This window comes from Delphinapterus leucas, chromosome 4 (genome assembly GCF_059928025.1).
Source record: "Delphinapterus leucas isolate spDelLeu-1000000601 "Yukka" chromosome 4, BTC_Dleu_Yukka2, whole genome shotgun sequence".
Classification (NCBI taxonomy): domain Eukaryota; kingdom Metazoa; phylum Chordata; class Mammalia; order Artiodactyla; family Monodontidae; genus Delphinapterus; species Delphinapterus leucas.
In genome coordinates, this window is record NC_143132.1 from 137,898,645 (window position 1) to 137,915,278 (window position 16,634).

The 16,634-nt window shown below is 40.7% G+C and overlaps 1 protein-coding gene across 1 annotated transcript in view; it reads left to right on the forward strand.

Annotated features, from left to right (window-relative positions):
* The window catches only part of CPNE4 (copine 4), a 197,520-nt gene that overhangs the window by 40,673 nt on the left and 140,213 nt on the right, over positions 1-16,634 (forward strand). Inside the window, exon 5 of the mRNA XM_089909934.1 lies at positions 4,355-4,429. Coding sequence (XP_089766060.1) covers positions 4,355-4,429 — 75 coding nt within the window. The remainder of the gene's footprint in view (positions 1-4,354; positions 4,430-16,634) is intronic.

The following is a 16,634-nucleotide window of genomic DNA, read 5'->3' on the forward strand; positions in this document are numbered from 1 at the left end:
CTAGTGGTTTTCTGGTAGCATCTTTAGGATTTTCTATGTATAGTATCATGTCATCTGCAAACAGTGACAGCTTTACTTCTTTTCCAATTTGGATTCCTTTTCTTTCTTTTTCTTCTCTGATTGCTGTGGCTAAAACTTCCAAAACAATGTTGAATAATAGTGGTGAGAGTGGGCTACCTTGTCTTGTTCCTGATCTTAGTGGAAATAATTTCAGTGTTTCACCATTGAGGACAATGTTGGCTGTGGGTTTGTCATATATGGCCTTTATTATGTTGAGGAAAGTTCCCTCTATGCCTATTTTCTGGAGGGTTTTTATCATAAGTGGGAGTTGAATTTTGTCAAAAGCTTTCTCTGCATCTATTGAGATGATCATATGGTTTTTCTCCTTCAATTTGTTAATATGGTGTATCACGTTGATTGATTTGCGTATATTAAAGAATGCTTGCATTCCTAGGATAAACCCCACTTGATCATAGTGTATGATCCTTTTAATGTGCTGTTGGATTCTGTTTGCTACTATTTTGTTGAGGATTTTTGCATCTATGTTCATGAGTGATATTGGCCTGTAGTTTTCTTTCTTTGTGATATCTTTGTCTGGCATTTGTATCAGAGTGATGATGGCCTCGTAGAATGAGTTTGGGAGTGTCCCTCTCTCTGCTATATTTTGGAAGAGTTTGAGAAAGATAGGTGTTAGCTCTTCTCTAAATGTTTGATAGAATTCTCCTGTGAAGCCATCTGGTCCTGGGCTTTTGTTTGTTGGAAGATTTTTAATCACAGTTTCAATTTCAGTGCTTGTGTTTGGTCTGTTTGTATTTTCTATTTCTCCCTGGTTCAGTTTCAGAAGGTTGTGCATTTCTAAGAATTTGTCCATTTCTTCCAGGCTCTCCATTTTATTGGCATAGAGTTGCTTGTAGTAATCTCTCATGATCCTTTGTATTTCTGCAGTGTCAGTTGTTACTTCTCCTTTTTCATTTCTAATTCTATTGATTTGAGTCTTCTTCCTTTTTTTCTTGATGAGTCTGGCTAATGGTTTATCAATTTTGTATATCTTCTCAAAGAACCAGCTTTTCGTTTTATTGATCTTTGCTATCATTTCCATCATTTCCTTTTCATTTACTTCTGATCTGATCTATATGATTTCTTTTCTTCTGCTAACTTTGGGGTATTTTTGTTCTTCTTTCTCTAATGGCTTTAGGTATAAAGCTAGGTTGTTTATTTCAGTTGTTTCTTAAGGTAGGATTGTATTGCTCTAAACTTCCCTGTTAGAACTGCTTTTGCTGCATCCCATAGGTTTTGGGTCATCGTGTTTTCATTGTCATTTGTTTCTAGGTATTTTTTGATTTCCTCTTTGATTTCTTCAGTTATCACTTCGTTATTTAAGCATATTGTTTAGCCTCCATGTTTTTGAATTTTTTACAGATTTTTTCCTATAATTGATATCTAGTCTCATCACATTGCGGTCATAAAAGATACTTGATACGATTTCAGTTTTCTTAAATTTACCAAGGCTTGATTTTTTACCCAAGATATGATCTATCCTGGAGAATATTCCATGGGCACTTGTGAAGAATGTGTATTCTTTTGTTTTTGGATCAGTGTCCTACAAATATCAATTAAGTCCATCTTGCTTAATGTATCATTTAAAGCTTTGTTTCCTTATTTATTTTCATTTTGGATCATCTGTCCCTTGGTGAAAGTGGGGTGTTAATGTCCCCTACAATGATTGTGTTACTGTCGATTTCCCCTTTTATGGCTGTTAGTATTTGCCTTATGTATTGAGGTGCTCCTATGTTGGGTGCATAAATATTTACGTTTGTTATATCTTCTTGGATTGATCCCTTGATCATTATGTAGTGTCCTTCTTTGTCTCTTGTACTAGTCTTTGTTTTACAGTCTATTTTGTCTGATATGAGAATTGCTACTCCAGCTTTCTTTTGATTTCGATTTGCATGGAATATCTTTTTCCATCCCCTCACTTGCAGTCTGTATGTGTCCCTAGGTCCGAAACGGGTCTCTTGTAGACAGCACATATACGGGTCTTGTTTTTGTATCCATTCAGCCAGTCTGTGTCTTTTTGTTGGAGTATTTAATCCATTTACATTTAAGGTAATTATCGATATGTATGTTCCTATTACTGTTTTCTTAACTGTTTTGGGTTTATTATTGTAGGTCTTTTCCTTCTCTTGTGCTTCCTTCCTATAGAAGTTCCTTTAGCATTTCTTGTAAAGCTGGTTTGGTGGTGCTGAGTTCTCTTAGCTTTTGCTTGTCTGTAAATGTTTTAGTTTCTCCATCAAATCTGAATGAGATCCTTGCTGGGTAGAATAATCTTGGTTGTAGGTTTTTCTCCTTCATCACTTTAAATATGTCCTGCCAGTCCCTTCTGGATTGCAGAGTTTCTGCAGAAATATCAGCTGTTAACCTTATGGGGATTCCCTTATGTGTTACTTGTTGTTTTTTCCTTGCTGCTTTTAATATATGTTCTTTGTATTTAATTTTTGATAGTTTGATTAATATGTGTCTTGGCATGTTTCTCCTTGGATTTATCCTGTATGGGACTCTTTGTGCTTCCTGGACTTTATTAACTATTTCCTTTCCCATATTAGGGAAGTTTTCAACTATAATCTCTTCAAATATATTCTCAGTCCCTTTGTTTTTCTCTTCTTCTTCTGGGACCCCTATAATTCGAATGTTGGTTTGTTTAATGTTGTCCTAGTGGTCTCTGAGGCTGTCCTTAATTCCTTTCATTCTTTTTTCTTTATTCTGTTCTGCAGTAATTATTTCCACTATTCTATCTTCCAGGTCACTTTTCTGTTCTTCTGCCTCAGTTATTCTGCTATTGATCCCTTCTAGAGAATTGTTAATTTCATTTATTGTGTTGTTCATCACTGTTTGTTTGCTCTTTAGTTCTTCTAGGTCCTTGTTAAAGGTTTCTTGTATATTCTCTATTCTATTTCCAAGATTTTGGATCATCTTTGCTATCATTATTCTGAATTCTTTTTCAGGTAGACTGCCTATTTCCTCTTCATTTGTTAAGTCTGGTGGGTTTTTGCCTTGCTTCTTCATCTGCTGTGTGTTTCTCTGTCTTCTCATTTTGCTTAACCTTCTGTTTTTTGGATCTCCTTTTCGCAGGCTGCAGGTTCGTAGTTTCCATTGTTTTTGGTGTCTGTCCCCAGTGGCTAAGGTTGGTTCATTGGGTTGTGTAGGCTTCCTGGTGGAGGGGACTATTGCCTGTGTTCTGTGGATGAGGCTGGTTCTTGTCTTTCTGGTGGTCAAGTCCACGTGTGTTTTGGGGTGTCTGTGGCTTTATTATGATTTTAATCAGTCTCTGTGCTAATGGATAGGGTTGTGTTCCTGTCTTGCTAGTTTTTTGGCATAGGGTGTCCTGCAGTGCAGCTTACTGTTCATTGAGTGGAGCTGGGTCTTGGCATTGAGATGGAGATCTCTGGGAGATTTTTGCCATTTGATATTACGTGGAGCTGGTAGGTCTCTTGTGGGCCAGTGTCCTGAACTTGGCTCTTCCACTTCAGTGGCATAGCCCTGACACCTGGCTAGAGCCCCAAGATCCTGTCCTCCACATGGCTCTCGCACCACCTTAGTCTCGAACCTCCCGCCCCTGCTCCTCAGGCCTGTCTCCTCACTTCTTTTCCACCAGTTTCTGTTCCAAGGTTTTGAGAGTCACTATTCAATATTGGCAAGTGATATTTTATGAAAAAGGATGATAGGTTATTATCTCTTCACTTATGTCAAAGTCTTTGTCAGAAATTTTCTGTTCTTGAGAGTTAAGGGTTTAGTTCCTTATTCTCTCTCTCTCTCTCTCTCTCTCTCTCTCACTCAAAGCCCAAGGACAGTCTTTTTGAAACAGTGGAATTAGAACATTTCTTTGATGACCTTATGATTGTTGGTCTGGAAAGGATGTAGAGACCAGTTTATTCCCCATCCCTTGTTGGTGTGATTCAAAAGAGTGAAGAAATATTGCTGCCTGCTCCTCCTTTTTTGTCACTTCCCAAAGAAGAAAATGTATATAATTATATGGATGTGCCATTCAGTGCTGTGTGACCTTTGAAGGAAGAAGCTCTTCCTAATTGCTCCTCCAAAACCTCTTCCCTTAGCTTACACCCCATATCTCATGTTCTCATGCTCAGCACAGATGAGATCTAGTTATCTTCTGTGGTCTGTTCTAGGGAGTTCCCTGTACACCTGTTGATGCTGTACCATCTTTACTGTGTTGTGGGAAACTCCATGCCAAATGTCAGTCTTTGTTGATTTTTGGATCAAACATGAGCTAAATTGTTCATGAAATCCTGGGCTTAGTTGTCCAACTGCCACTGCACCTGATGTGTCCTTTTTCCTTTAGGTGATTGCTGAGGAATTATCTGGCAATGATGACTACGTTGAACTTGCCTTCAACGCACGGAAACTGGATGACAAGGTAAAGTGTTTGGCATCAGCTTTATTGAAGGTAGTAATAAAACTAGCACACAAAGTTAATAAGGTTCTCCCTCACAGCTATTTTTTCCCTTTCAACTCACATTATTAAACACATCAAAGATTTCAGAGAGGTCTGCAAAGTTAAGCTTCCCCCAAATTGAGAAGCAGTTAATGAGAAGTGGGAAGGACAATAATTAAAACAGGACCACTTTATTACACTAAGACTTCATTTCTTCCCAAATGCCACAGGTCATATGTGCATAAGTAAATGCAATTTAACCCCAGTGCTAGGAACTTTTCAAAGGAAAAGAGGAGATGTGAAAGGGAAGAAAAGTGACATTTATTAAGCATCTATATTTGCCAGGTACCTAGTTAAGAGCCTTTCAAGTATGATCACAGTTAGTCATTCTTATAGCACCCATGTAACAGGTATTATTAACCCTGTTTAGACCTTGGTGAAGAAACAGATTCAAAGATGAAGTAATTGTCTAAGGTCACTCCATGTGTTATCCAGATAGTCCAAGAAAGAGACAACAAGACAGGGCTAACAATGCAAGGATTTTATTAGAAGAAATGCGTGTGTAGGGAACATTGGGAGGAAATCTGGGAGAGCTGACAGACCACAATGTAAGTCTGAATATAAGTAAAGGAGAGCAGGAGAGAAGTGGCAGCTCCTGCAATGCCATGTAGTCTAAGGAAGGTTCCACAAGGCCATCAAGGAGTCCTAGAGCAAAAATTAGCCAGCAAGAGAGTCCTTTGTCTCCCATGAGTGCCTTTATATCCCCTGCACACACAGCACTGCCTGGGAGCAGCCCAAAGGCAGCCTGGCCTCGGACTGAGGGCAGGGCTGGATTTCGGAGCACAGCAGCTGGGGTCCATGGTAGGTTACACTCCCTGGAGTAGGAGGTCTGCAAAGCACATGCTCATGGCCACCATACCCCGCTAGTTGGTGGTAAAACTGAGGACTCAGTTCCATGTCAGTCTGACTCCCATCTGTACTCTTTCTGTTGTATCTCACAACTTCCACCCTATCACAGGCCATATTAATCTTGTATATACAGAAAAAGTTCAACAGTCTCCACCCCTTTAAAAAAAATTTCCTCTCCAACCTCACCATATATTTATTATTTCCCTCCAACCATATCCTTGAGTCAAAAAGCACATCATATCCATAAATGTATTCACAAAGGACTCCATTTTCCAAGCATACAACTAAGGAAGAGGCGATACGGGGATGTGGGACTGCTTTTTCAAACAATTGCTTACAGGCATTAGGCTGAAAAAAGGTAAAGCACTCAAGCAATTCCCCATAGCCTTAAGCAGCAGTTTATATCCTGGCATAGTTCATTTTCACCTACAAAAAGTACTCAGTCCATTTATGCATTCATTAATTCACTCTCTTATTTGTTCATTTATCCACTCGTTCATCATTCATTTACCAAACCTTTGTTGTATGCTTGTTATGCATCAGTTGGTGGGAAAAGGGCACACTTTGAACTACTTTTACACCCACAACCTGGAATTCACCATCTAAGTGACAAATCAATTTAAACAACAAGTGATATAATGATACTAGAGCCATAAGAGGATGATACACAATCAGAGAATCCTGAAAAGGTTAATCCATTCTGCCTGGGGACATTAGGAAAGACTTTGTTCTTAAGAAAGAATTATATTTGGATTTTTTTTGTCCTGAAGGGATTGTGTGACACTTTCACAAACTGCTACCTTTAGACATTAGGTGAGCGAGGTGCTGGGAACTGTAGAGTGCGTTGATTTCTGTGGGGTGTAATCTCTTATCCCTCACTTCCTGTGATCACCATGCTCTTTCTCTCCCGTCATCTTCAAGTTTCAGAATAATTCACCAGACTGCTTTGTAGCATCTTTCCTGGTGACAATTATAAGCCATTGGGTCAGTGTGTTGCAGTTTTAAGCTACTCACTTAATGGCTTATAATGGCTTCTTTCCACTTAGTCATGTCCTCTAGCTGACTTATGTTATAATGCAAGGGGCTATGGGGGTTTGTTAGTGGGTACATTGGCTCTAAGGTGTTTGAGCAGTTTCCCTTCATTCAAATGAGTGCTTGCTTGCTCACAGAACTGAAAGAGCCCCATGCAGCACTTACCGTGGTTCTCGATGGCCGTTCCCACCCTCAGCTGTGCTGATTGTCCAGGGCCCTCAACTGCTCATTGCTGAGACCCCAATATCATGGAGCTGGAGACCCCAGGTCTTCCATAATATGGTGGTATCTTTCCCAGACTCAGTCACCCAGAGGGGAGCGGACCCTGTTCAGACCAAAACAGAGGCCACTGCTCCAGTGGACTGGGGGGTGAATGGTCTCAAGTGGAGAGAGGGCAAAGTTATAGAGTTGAGGAGCAAGATGGTACCATGAAGATCATCTCACACAACCTCTTCAGGAAACAGAGGCTCAGCAAGGCCGGATTACTTACACAAAGACACTGCTGCCCGGTTATGTGTTGCTGCATCACAAACCACCTCAAAACCGGGCAAATTATACTAACAACTACTTTATTATATGTCATAATTTTGAGGTTAGAAATTCAGGCAGGTTTCAGCTGGGCAATTCTTCAGTTATACTCAGCTGGTGGAGGAGCTTTACTCACATGCCTGGCACATGGGATGGCTGGAAGGCTTGGCTCCACCAGCTCGGTCAGCTAGACTGCCTTCATGGTGGTCTTAGGTTTGTCACACTTTCTACATTGTGGCTGGCTTTTCCCAAAGAGAACATCCCAAGAGAAGCAAGGAAAATCTGTGTGGCCTTTTCTGACCTAGCCTTCAAAGTCATGCAAGTGAGTCATAAGGCAGCCCAGAGTTGAGGGGAGGAGAGCGACTCCATGCCTTGATGGGGGAGTCATAATGTAGAAAAGCGTGTGGACAGTGGACATTGTAGTAGAAAATCAACCTGCCACAGTATTTTTGTGATAGATTCAGAATAGATATGAGAGATATGAGAATACAGAGATATGAGATATGAGAATACAACAGATATGAGAATCCGGCTGCTTTCAATTATTTCATGTCACAGCTGGTAAAAGCGTTCCCAGAGGTTCCCAAGGAGGACCTCCTTCTAGCCTTTAGCACTAAATGAGGGTGTAGCTACCTGCATGTTAACAGTTAATCTTATATTAATTGAGAAAATAGACCATGACTAAAAGCCACTGAAATAAACAAATCTCTTAATTTAAAACATTTTCCAATTAGTATCATGAGAGCAACTATATGTATACATTTGAAAAATTGCAGTATGAATATGTGGGAAAAATACACTATATCCAATTCAGACAATAGTTATGGAGATCTGGAACCCCACTCCCCTTGCAGTAACTCTGGTAACCTCCAGGTATCCACATACCTCTGGTAGAAAGCTCTGCCTAATACAATTGCTCTCTTTTACGTATGAGAACATCGAGGTTCAGAGATGTGAAATGACTTACCAAAGGTCTCACACACACACACACACACACACTCACAGATAATCAGTAACAGAGAGGGACCCAATCAGGTTGCCTAACTACAATCTAAATCTTCTTCAGGGAAGAGGGTTAATGAATACAAGTTGGACTGGTCTTGGGCTGTGGAGAACTTGGTTATGTTCCCGTGTATTTTGGGGAAGTTGGGAGCCAGAGAAGAGGAAGATGAGGGTACATATGCTACAAGGCAGCAGTCCTCAAGGTGTGGTCCCAGGTCCCAAGACCCTTTCAGAAGAATGCATGAGGTCAAAACCATTTTCATAGTAATACTAGGACATTATTTTCTTTCTTCACTCTCATTCTGTCACACGTGTACAGTGGCTTTCCAGAAGCTACATGATGCCTAGTATCACAACAGATTGAATGCAACAACAGATATGAGAATCCGGCTGCTTTCTATTGATTCAGTCATTAAATTGATTTACAAAGATGTAAAATGATATCATTCTCCTGACAATTTTATACATTTTGAAAATATAATTATTTTCCATTAAAATGTTATTTTTTATTATGATGTCATAGGTTTATCTTTACTACTTTTAAAATGATATAACAAATGAATATTTTTTAAATTTCTCAGTTTTAATTTATAATATGGTAAAATATTGACAGATATAATCCACATAAACAAAAGCTCCTTGGTGTCCTCAGTAATTTTTAAGTGTAAAAGGGTCCTGAGACCAAAAAGTTTGAGAACTGCTATTGTGGAGTATAATAGTACTTTTGCAAACCACAATGACAGATAATGTCCCTTTTTTGTCATTTTCTGTCATTTTAAACTCCTCTTTCCAATGCTGTCCAGGAAACCAGCAGCTATCTATTCAGGACGGAAACCCAGAGTCCTTGAAATCTGAGAAGTAGGCTTCATGAGAGCCACATATAAAATAGACGAGGCTTACAAGAAGTAACTATTTGTCTACTGTTAATGCAATTCACTTTGTGGAGAGATAGGCTTTTTAACTCCTAAATCACATTTATTACATTAGCAGCTAGTTGGTGATTAATCTAACAAGTAGAGATATGAATGTAATCCCTTTGGAACATTCAAGCTGACAGTGTTCTTTCTCCTCCCTTTCCTAAGAAAGTATTCACGACAGCGTGTTGGAACTGATTCCCACGTGGTGCTCTTCATATATGTAATCATGATCATTATAAGCTGTATTTTTTAATATTGCCATGATGCTAGTTCGATGAGGTGCTGTATAAGCAGTTGAATCTGTCTCTGAAGGAGAGGTTGGGAAACATTTCCTATAAAGGTCAGATGGTGAATAGTTTAGACTTGCAGGTTGTATGGTCTCTGTCCCAACTATGCATTTTTGCCTTTGCAGCATGAAAACAGCCATAGACAATACGTAAATGAATGAGCATGGCAATGTTCTAATAAAACTTTATTCACAAAAACAGGCAGTATGGGACTTCCCTGCTGGCGCAGTGGTTAAGAATCTGCCTGCTAATGCAGGGGACACGGGTTCAAGTCTTGGTCCAGGAAGATCCCACATGCCACAGAGCAACTAAGCCCGTGCACTACAACTACCGAGTCTGTGCTCTAGAGCCTGCAAGCCACAACTACTGAGCCCACACACCACAACTACTGAACTCTGTGTGCTCTAGGGCCCATGCTTTGCAACAAGAGAAGCCACCACAATGAGAAGCCCATGCACTGCAATAAAGAGTAACCCCCACTCCCTGCAACTAGAGAAAGCCCACATGCAGCAACAAAGACTCAACACAGCCAAAAAGTAAATAAATAAATTTTTAAAAAAGAAAAAAAACTAAAAAAAACCCCAAACAAACAGGCAGTGGGCTGAATTTGGGCCACTTACCATACTTTGCTGACCCCTGTTCTATAGCAACATTAACTCTCTCGTGCTGCACTGTGATTTTACTATGTTCAAGTATGCCTGCCTTAAAACTAATCCAGCCTGCACTAATGAAAGCAAATTATCATTCATGAGCATCTACAATGTACCAGGTGTCAGGTGTCTAACTACATTACCTCCCAAACTCACCATATTCTTAAAAATGGGTCTTATTATTTCCAGTCTACAGATGATGCATAGTGAGGTCAAAGAATCTGCCCAAAGTCGCAAGGCGAGGAAGCTATAGAATCTGGATATGACCCCATATCATTCAAACAATCTTTTCTAGTTCCAATATTCTGTTTTCATGATCACTGTCATGGCTATGCACTGCTTCCTTTTCTCTTTCAAACCTCTGCTGATTGCTTACTGACCTCTCACCTGAGTAAATTTCTTTCATATTGGACTAAAAGAGCAGGGACATAGCCTCCAAGTTATTAAAACATTTTACCATAGCAAAACTTCAGTAAAATGCCTATATCATTAATTTTCATTGTACTGAACTGTCCCAAGGGCCATCTTAATGCTGATGATCAAGCAAAGGAAGCTGAAAATTCCAGATTGTGGTCAAGTAACCAAACAATTAGACACAGATTTGTTGTTTTTAACTATGAATCTCTGAGTGTACATTTTAGATGTATTTGAACTGCTTATGAGTTGTTTTATTTTCAGAAATCAGATGCCTTCTTAATATTAATCATCCCTGGGGCTTCCCTGGTGGCACAGGGGTTAAGAATCCACTTGCCAATGCAGGGGACACAGGTTCAAGCCCTGGTCCAGGAGGATCCCACATGCCGTGGACCAAATAAGCCTGTGCACAACAACTCCTGAGCTTGTGCTCTAGAGCCCATAAGCCACAACTACTGAGCCAGCATGCCACAACTACTGAAACCCACGTGCCTAGAGCCTGTGCTCCACAACAAGAGAAGCCACTGCAATGAGAAGCCTGTGCACCACAATGAAGAGTAGCCCCTGCTTTCTCTGAGTAGCCCCAGAGAAAGCCCATGTGCAGCAACGAAGACACAATACAGCCAAAAATAAATAAATTTATATTAAAAAAAGAGCTCTTACTAACATTTAAAAAAAATAGTAATCATCCCTGATATTTGTATAGTGCTTTACTAAGTGTCCTCAAGCATTCTCTCTTTTATTGGTAATAATTAATAGCAGTAGTGTTTTCTGAGTGCTGACCATGTGCCAGGCATTGGACTCAACACTTAGGTGTATCAGCAACTATAATCCTTCTGCATTGCTATGAGGAAAAGGTGATACCCTCTCCATTTATGGATAAAGAAACTGAGACATGGAAAAATTAAACATCCTGTCCCAGCTCACCCAGACTGTGTATGGTGGAATCAGGATTTGAAAGCCAGTGTGCTACATGTTAGATTTTTTTATTTACTTGAAGACGAAGATTATATCCTGATCTTTCTTTTCTTGATTTATAGTACTGTTACCAAGTCCAAGCTCACTCTGCTCGCCACACAACAGACCAATAAATCGGGAGATGAGATGTTGAGGCAAGGAATAGCGACTTTATTTGGAAAGCTGGAAGACTGAGAAGATGGCAGACTAGTTTCCCCATACCATCTTACCGGGCTCTGGATGCCAACTTCTTTTATAGAACAGAGATGGGGAGGAGGTGAGGAAGTAAAGTAAAAGGGCCGTTAGTTTTGCCTGGCTTGGCCAGCATTGGGGAGGGTATGTGAGAATTTCTTCCTTTCTACAGCCATTCATAGGTGGGCAGGGTCAGATTGTCTCCCTGTGAGCTGAACAAAGGCCCATTAGTTTAACATTCAGGCAGAGGGGCAGGGTTCCCTGAGGCAGACCATTATGTATGATTATAGTAACAAAAGCAATGAAAAGCAAAGGTTAAAGTCAAAGAAACAGATCCAACATGGAGTCAGATTTTGCTCTTCCCTGTTACAGTACATCCTCCTGACAACTCTATGCCAATCCTAAAAATCGTGAAATAAAGCAGAAAAAACATTGCAATATACTTCCAAGAGGAGAAAATAGGGTACTAAAGTGTATATAGTGTACGATTACAAATATTTTTTATTTTTTAAATTTATTTTATTTATTTTATTTTTTTGCGGTACGCGGGCCTCTCACTGTTGTGGCCTCTCCCATTGCAGAGCACAGGCTCCGGCCGCGCAGGCTCAGCAGCCATGGCTCACGGGCCTAGCTGCTCCATGGCATGTGGGATCTTCCTGGACCGGGGCATGAACACGTGTCCCCTGCATCGGCAGGCAGACTCTCAACCACTGAGCCACCAGGGAAGCCCCACAAATATTTTTTAAAAGAAAGAAAGAAAATTATGTCTAGATTCTAGAAAAAAATGTATCAAAATGTTATTGATAGTTGTGGTATTATGGGTGGGATTATGGGCTACATTTTTCTTCTTTCTATATTTTCTATTTTTTGAAAAAACGATAGCAAACATTTAAAATTATCAATAAAAGGAAGAAGAAAAATAACTGATAGCATTGCTCCAGTGTGTTGAGCAATTCTTAAGTACAATTGATATATACATTTCCTGAGGGACCAACAATCTATCTCAGGGGTCAAAGCCTGCGGATCCTGGAGAAGGGCCCCAGGGGCACGCAGAACAAGCTAAAGTGCCCACACTAGGAATTGGGGAGGGAGGCTCTGGTTCTCTAACATGAGTATTGAAACAGAAATAGGTTCGAGGGGCAAATGTCTTGAGCAGATACGTACGTTAGTGCAAGTACGTGTGCCCGATGAACAGTGAGTCCAAACAAACTGAAACATCGGAGTTTGGAGCAGAGAAAGATTTATTGCAGCATCATGCAAGGAGACCGGTGGCTTATGCTCTAAAATTCAGCAAAGCTTTTTTTTTTTTTTTTTTTTGCCACACCACTTGACTTTCAGGATCTTAGTTTCCTGACCAGGGATTGAACCCGCACCCTCTCCAGTGAAAGGCGGTGAAAGTTCAGAACCCTAACCACTGCAACGCCAGGGAATTCCCTCCACAAAGCATTTTTTAAATGTCCGGGGAGGGAAGGGGTTGCAGGGTATGTAATCAGCTCATGCACAGTTCTCTGGCTGATGGAGAGGTAACAGGGTGGTGTCACAGGGGTTAACATTATGAGTCCTTAGGCTCCAGGAGGCTCCAGGTCATCAAGTAGTTAACATCTTCCATTTAGTGGGAGGTTTTCACATCTGTAAAACAACTCAGGAAATGTGCCTCAAATACTGTTATCTGGGTACTTCAGAGAGAAGCTAAAGCAGAGGGTATGGGTGAAGTGCCTGTCCTGGGGAGGCCCCGTAAAGTCCCGCTCAGTTACACATAATGGTAACAATCAGATAGAAGTGTGTCTGGGAGGAAAGCAGGGGCTATTTTTGTGGAGAGACAAGTTTTGCAGGGCAGACTTACTGATGAACTCTGTGTTGTCAATCAGGCACCTTCAGAAATAGGGCAGAGGGGTATTTTTCAGACTCTGGGTGTTTGATCCTGGTTGGGTAGGGAGGACAGCCAAAGGGAAGACAGATATCCCCATCTCCCTCCTCCTTCTAAGGTATTCTACAAAGTTTTCACTACAGAGCCAACCATGTTATTTTTTCCTGGTCAAAATTCTTCAGTGGCTCCCCACTGCCTCTCAGGTAAGTGCAAACACCAGATATACATTTAAGGCCCTTCACCTCATGGAGCCACCTCTACCAGTACTGCCTCAGATTTCTCCCCTACACATCCTGAGGCTGCAGGGTAATTCAGCTACTTGGTGTGTCCTTTCCATGTTTACTCTTTTACACCTTCACTCACTCCATTCCCTCCCTAGAAACATCCTCCTCACAACCATATTATGCAGTCAAAATCCATTGACTTTCCCTCTTCTCTGTTATTCATTCATTCATTAATACTTAACCTTTTGTTATGTTTATGGCCCTTTGGAGGGATGAGAAAAGGTTTTATCCTTCCTTGTATCTTAATATCAAGCATAAGGGCTCCATGATCAGCATATCCCCTGAGAGTATTTTGTCGAGCTAAAGACTAGGATGGCTATAGACTTTATTCTGCTTTGCTGCTGTCTAGATTTCTGGGGCAGGGAATTACCATAGTAAGAATGTGATGACCAAAGCTGTTGCTGAGATAGCCTCCTATTCTGTACCTGGTTTTCTTGTCACTCGCTCATTCATTTATGTGTTCATTCATACATTCAGTAAACACTGTGTGCCACTAAAAGCTAGATGCTATGGAAGATGTGCTATGGTAGAAATATAAAGGAAAATAAGATATAATTACTCCTGTCTGAGAGTTTATAACCTATCAGTGTAAAAAGCCAAGTTTAAAAGAAGGATATGGACAGGTCTGCTTCCAGTATTAAAGTGCCTGTTTGTTTTACATTACTCTACCACTGAAAACAACTATAAACACTGGACAAGATACAAGAGACATCTGTTTGAGGGTCTTAAGGCAGTCAAGATTCAGGGTCAGAGAAGTTGGAGAGAAGAGAAATCCATTGAGGTGATTCAGACATTCTATGCAGATTTTCCACTCAAGGCAATTCCATAAGGCTGATTCATAAAACCCAGGGATAGAGAAGCTGGGAAGCCTAGCAGAAAATAGCTACTAAGAAACAGAGAAACTGAGCAGTGCTTTTAATAGTATCATGGAGTTGGGGAAGTAAAACTGGAGTTCAGGACTTCAGGGAGAGCTTGGGTTAGTTGTAGAGAAGGGAAGCAGCCCAACCCTTGGAGTGACTTATCCCCTCAAGGCATTCACTAATTAGCAAATAGCAGCATAGACAGAAACTGAACCAATAACTATAGAACCAAGAGATTATGGAAGTAAACAGAGTCTTTCAGAGTCTCACAAACAGAAATGAGCCTTGAGGGCTTGTCAAGAAGAAACAGCCCTCATAAACAGTGAGTTTTTGAGTGAGAGCCATTTAAGGATTATACCCAAGGAATAAAGGAATCAGAAATAGGTCGGGCCTTTAAAGACTTTTGAAGAAACCAGGCTCTAAAGAGCTCAATCCTAATTGGATTCAGGTGACTGCCCTCATTCTAATTGCTTGCCAGAAGCTGAAGACTCATCTATAGCCTTTATAATTTTTTTTACACAGTGTCTAGTATTTAATCAACAAGCATAACAAGAGGCAGAATGGAGAAACATAATAAAAACAGACCCACAGTGATCCAGATACTGTAGTCATCAGACATAGACTTTACAATAACTAGAATTAACATGTTTAAGACAGCAGATACACTGCTTCTTAGAGAACCAGCATTTGGGTGGATCTTTGAAGACTACTTGGGATTTCAGTCAACCAATCCTTACTTCTCAAAGGACTCGGCGTTAAGATACAGCTCATTCTAGCCAAAGGTGGGTCTCAGGGAGGAAGAATAAAGCAAGGAAGGGTCAAATTCAGGGGTATTTTATCCAGGGCTGGATCAAATGTGTTTGTGCAGGGGGTAGGGAAGCAACTCATTTCTGCTTATTTATTGTAGGATTTCTTCAGTAAGTCTGACCCATTTCTGGAAATTTTTCGAATGAATGATGATGCAACTCAGCAGCTTGTGCACCGAACTGAGGTGAGAAGAGCCGTCTTCAGCTGTGCCATCTCGTCTCTTTAAGATGAAACACTGACCTGTTTTGAGAAACCCCTTCCCTTTCTTAATGTCTGTAGCTAAACCTCAAGACCTGAAGTCTTCCCAGTCCTTAACAGGGCTCTTTATTCTCAATGTGGGTGTTATAAGAGGAGACCCTTTCTCACCCAGATTTTCCATTATTGACCTTTAATGAAGAAAGCCAGCAACTTATTAATAATAAAAAGATGAATACTAGCTAATATTTAATAAACATGACTAGGTACCAAGCATTTGACTGACTGATCTCATATGCATCATTTTTTTTACTTCTCACAACTATGCATTGACATGATTATTATTACCCCATTTTACAGTTGAAGAAACTGAAATTTGAGGAGGTCAAGTCACCTTCCCAGTGAGCAAGGGGTAGAGCTGAGGTTTGAATTGAGTTTAACCCTGAGCTTTGCTGCAATTTGAGAAGCCAATCTGCCTACCCAGGGAAAGTCCATACACGGGACTGATGTCAGATCTGTCGTACGAATGGCTGTCCTGTATCAGCAGGCATTTGGTCTGGCTGCACCTCCCTCTCACCCTCCTACATTCTCTCCACGTGACTCCGAACCTTATCCTTCACTATCCCACCCCCACTACCCACCACCACACACCCACTTAACAACCAAACCTAGTCTCCACTTTTTATTTTATTTTATATACAAGCCAGTTCAAGAGAGACTGTGTGGGGGTGAGAAGTGCATTGATAAGGAGGAATGGCTTGGAGCTGAGAGAAAAATGCGCTTCCAGTGTGGGGTAAAGGAAGAAGGAACTCTCATGACTCTCTCAGGATGATAGTGGGGTGCTGTGTTCCCATACCCTACTCTGGAAATCCATTTCCTTTTTCCTGAAGTAGCAGAGTTGCAGGTAGCATTAGGGGAACTTTTCATGTCATATTTAAGGTAAACAAGAATCAAATAGTCTTGGATGGGCTAGTTCTGTGGATGTCATCTGGTACATGGTTAGCATTTAATAAAGTGTGTCTACTAAAGAATGAATACATGAATGGAGTTGAATATTGATAGTATGTCCACTCCCTGTGATAGTATAATGTGATTCTTTGGACAGTCACAAACTATTCCCTGGGGAATAGTTTCAAATGCAACTGGGATGGTTTCCCTGAGTGGCACCCCATCACCATCACCAAATAGAACTTTTTCCCACATAAAGATTCCTTTGGTGGGACAAAGTTCTCTCAGGAGAAGTAACTAAATGTTGGGGAGCATCAGAAGTGGTACCCATTCATGAC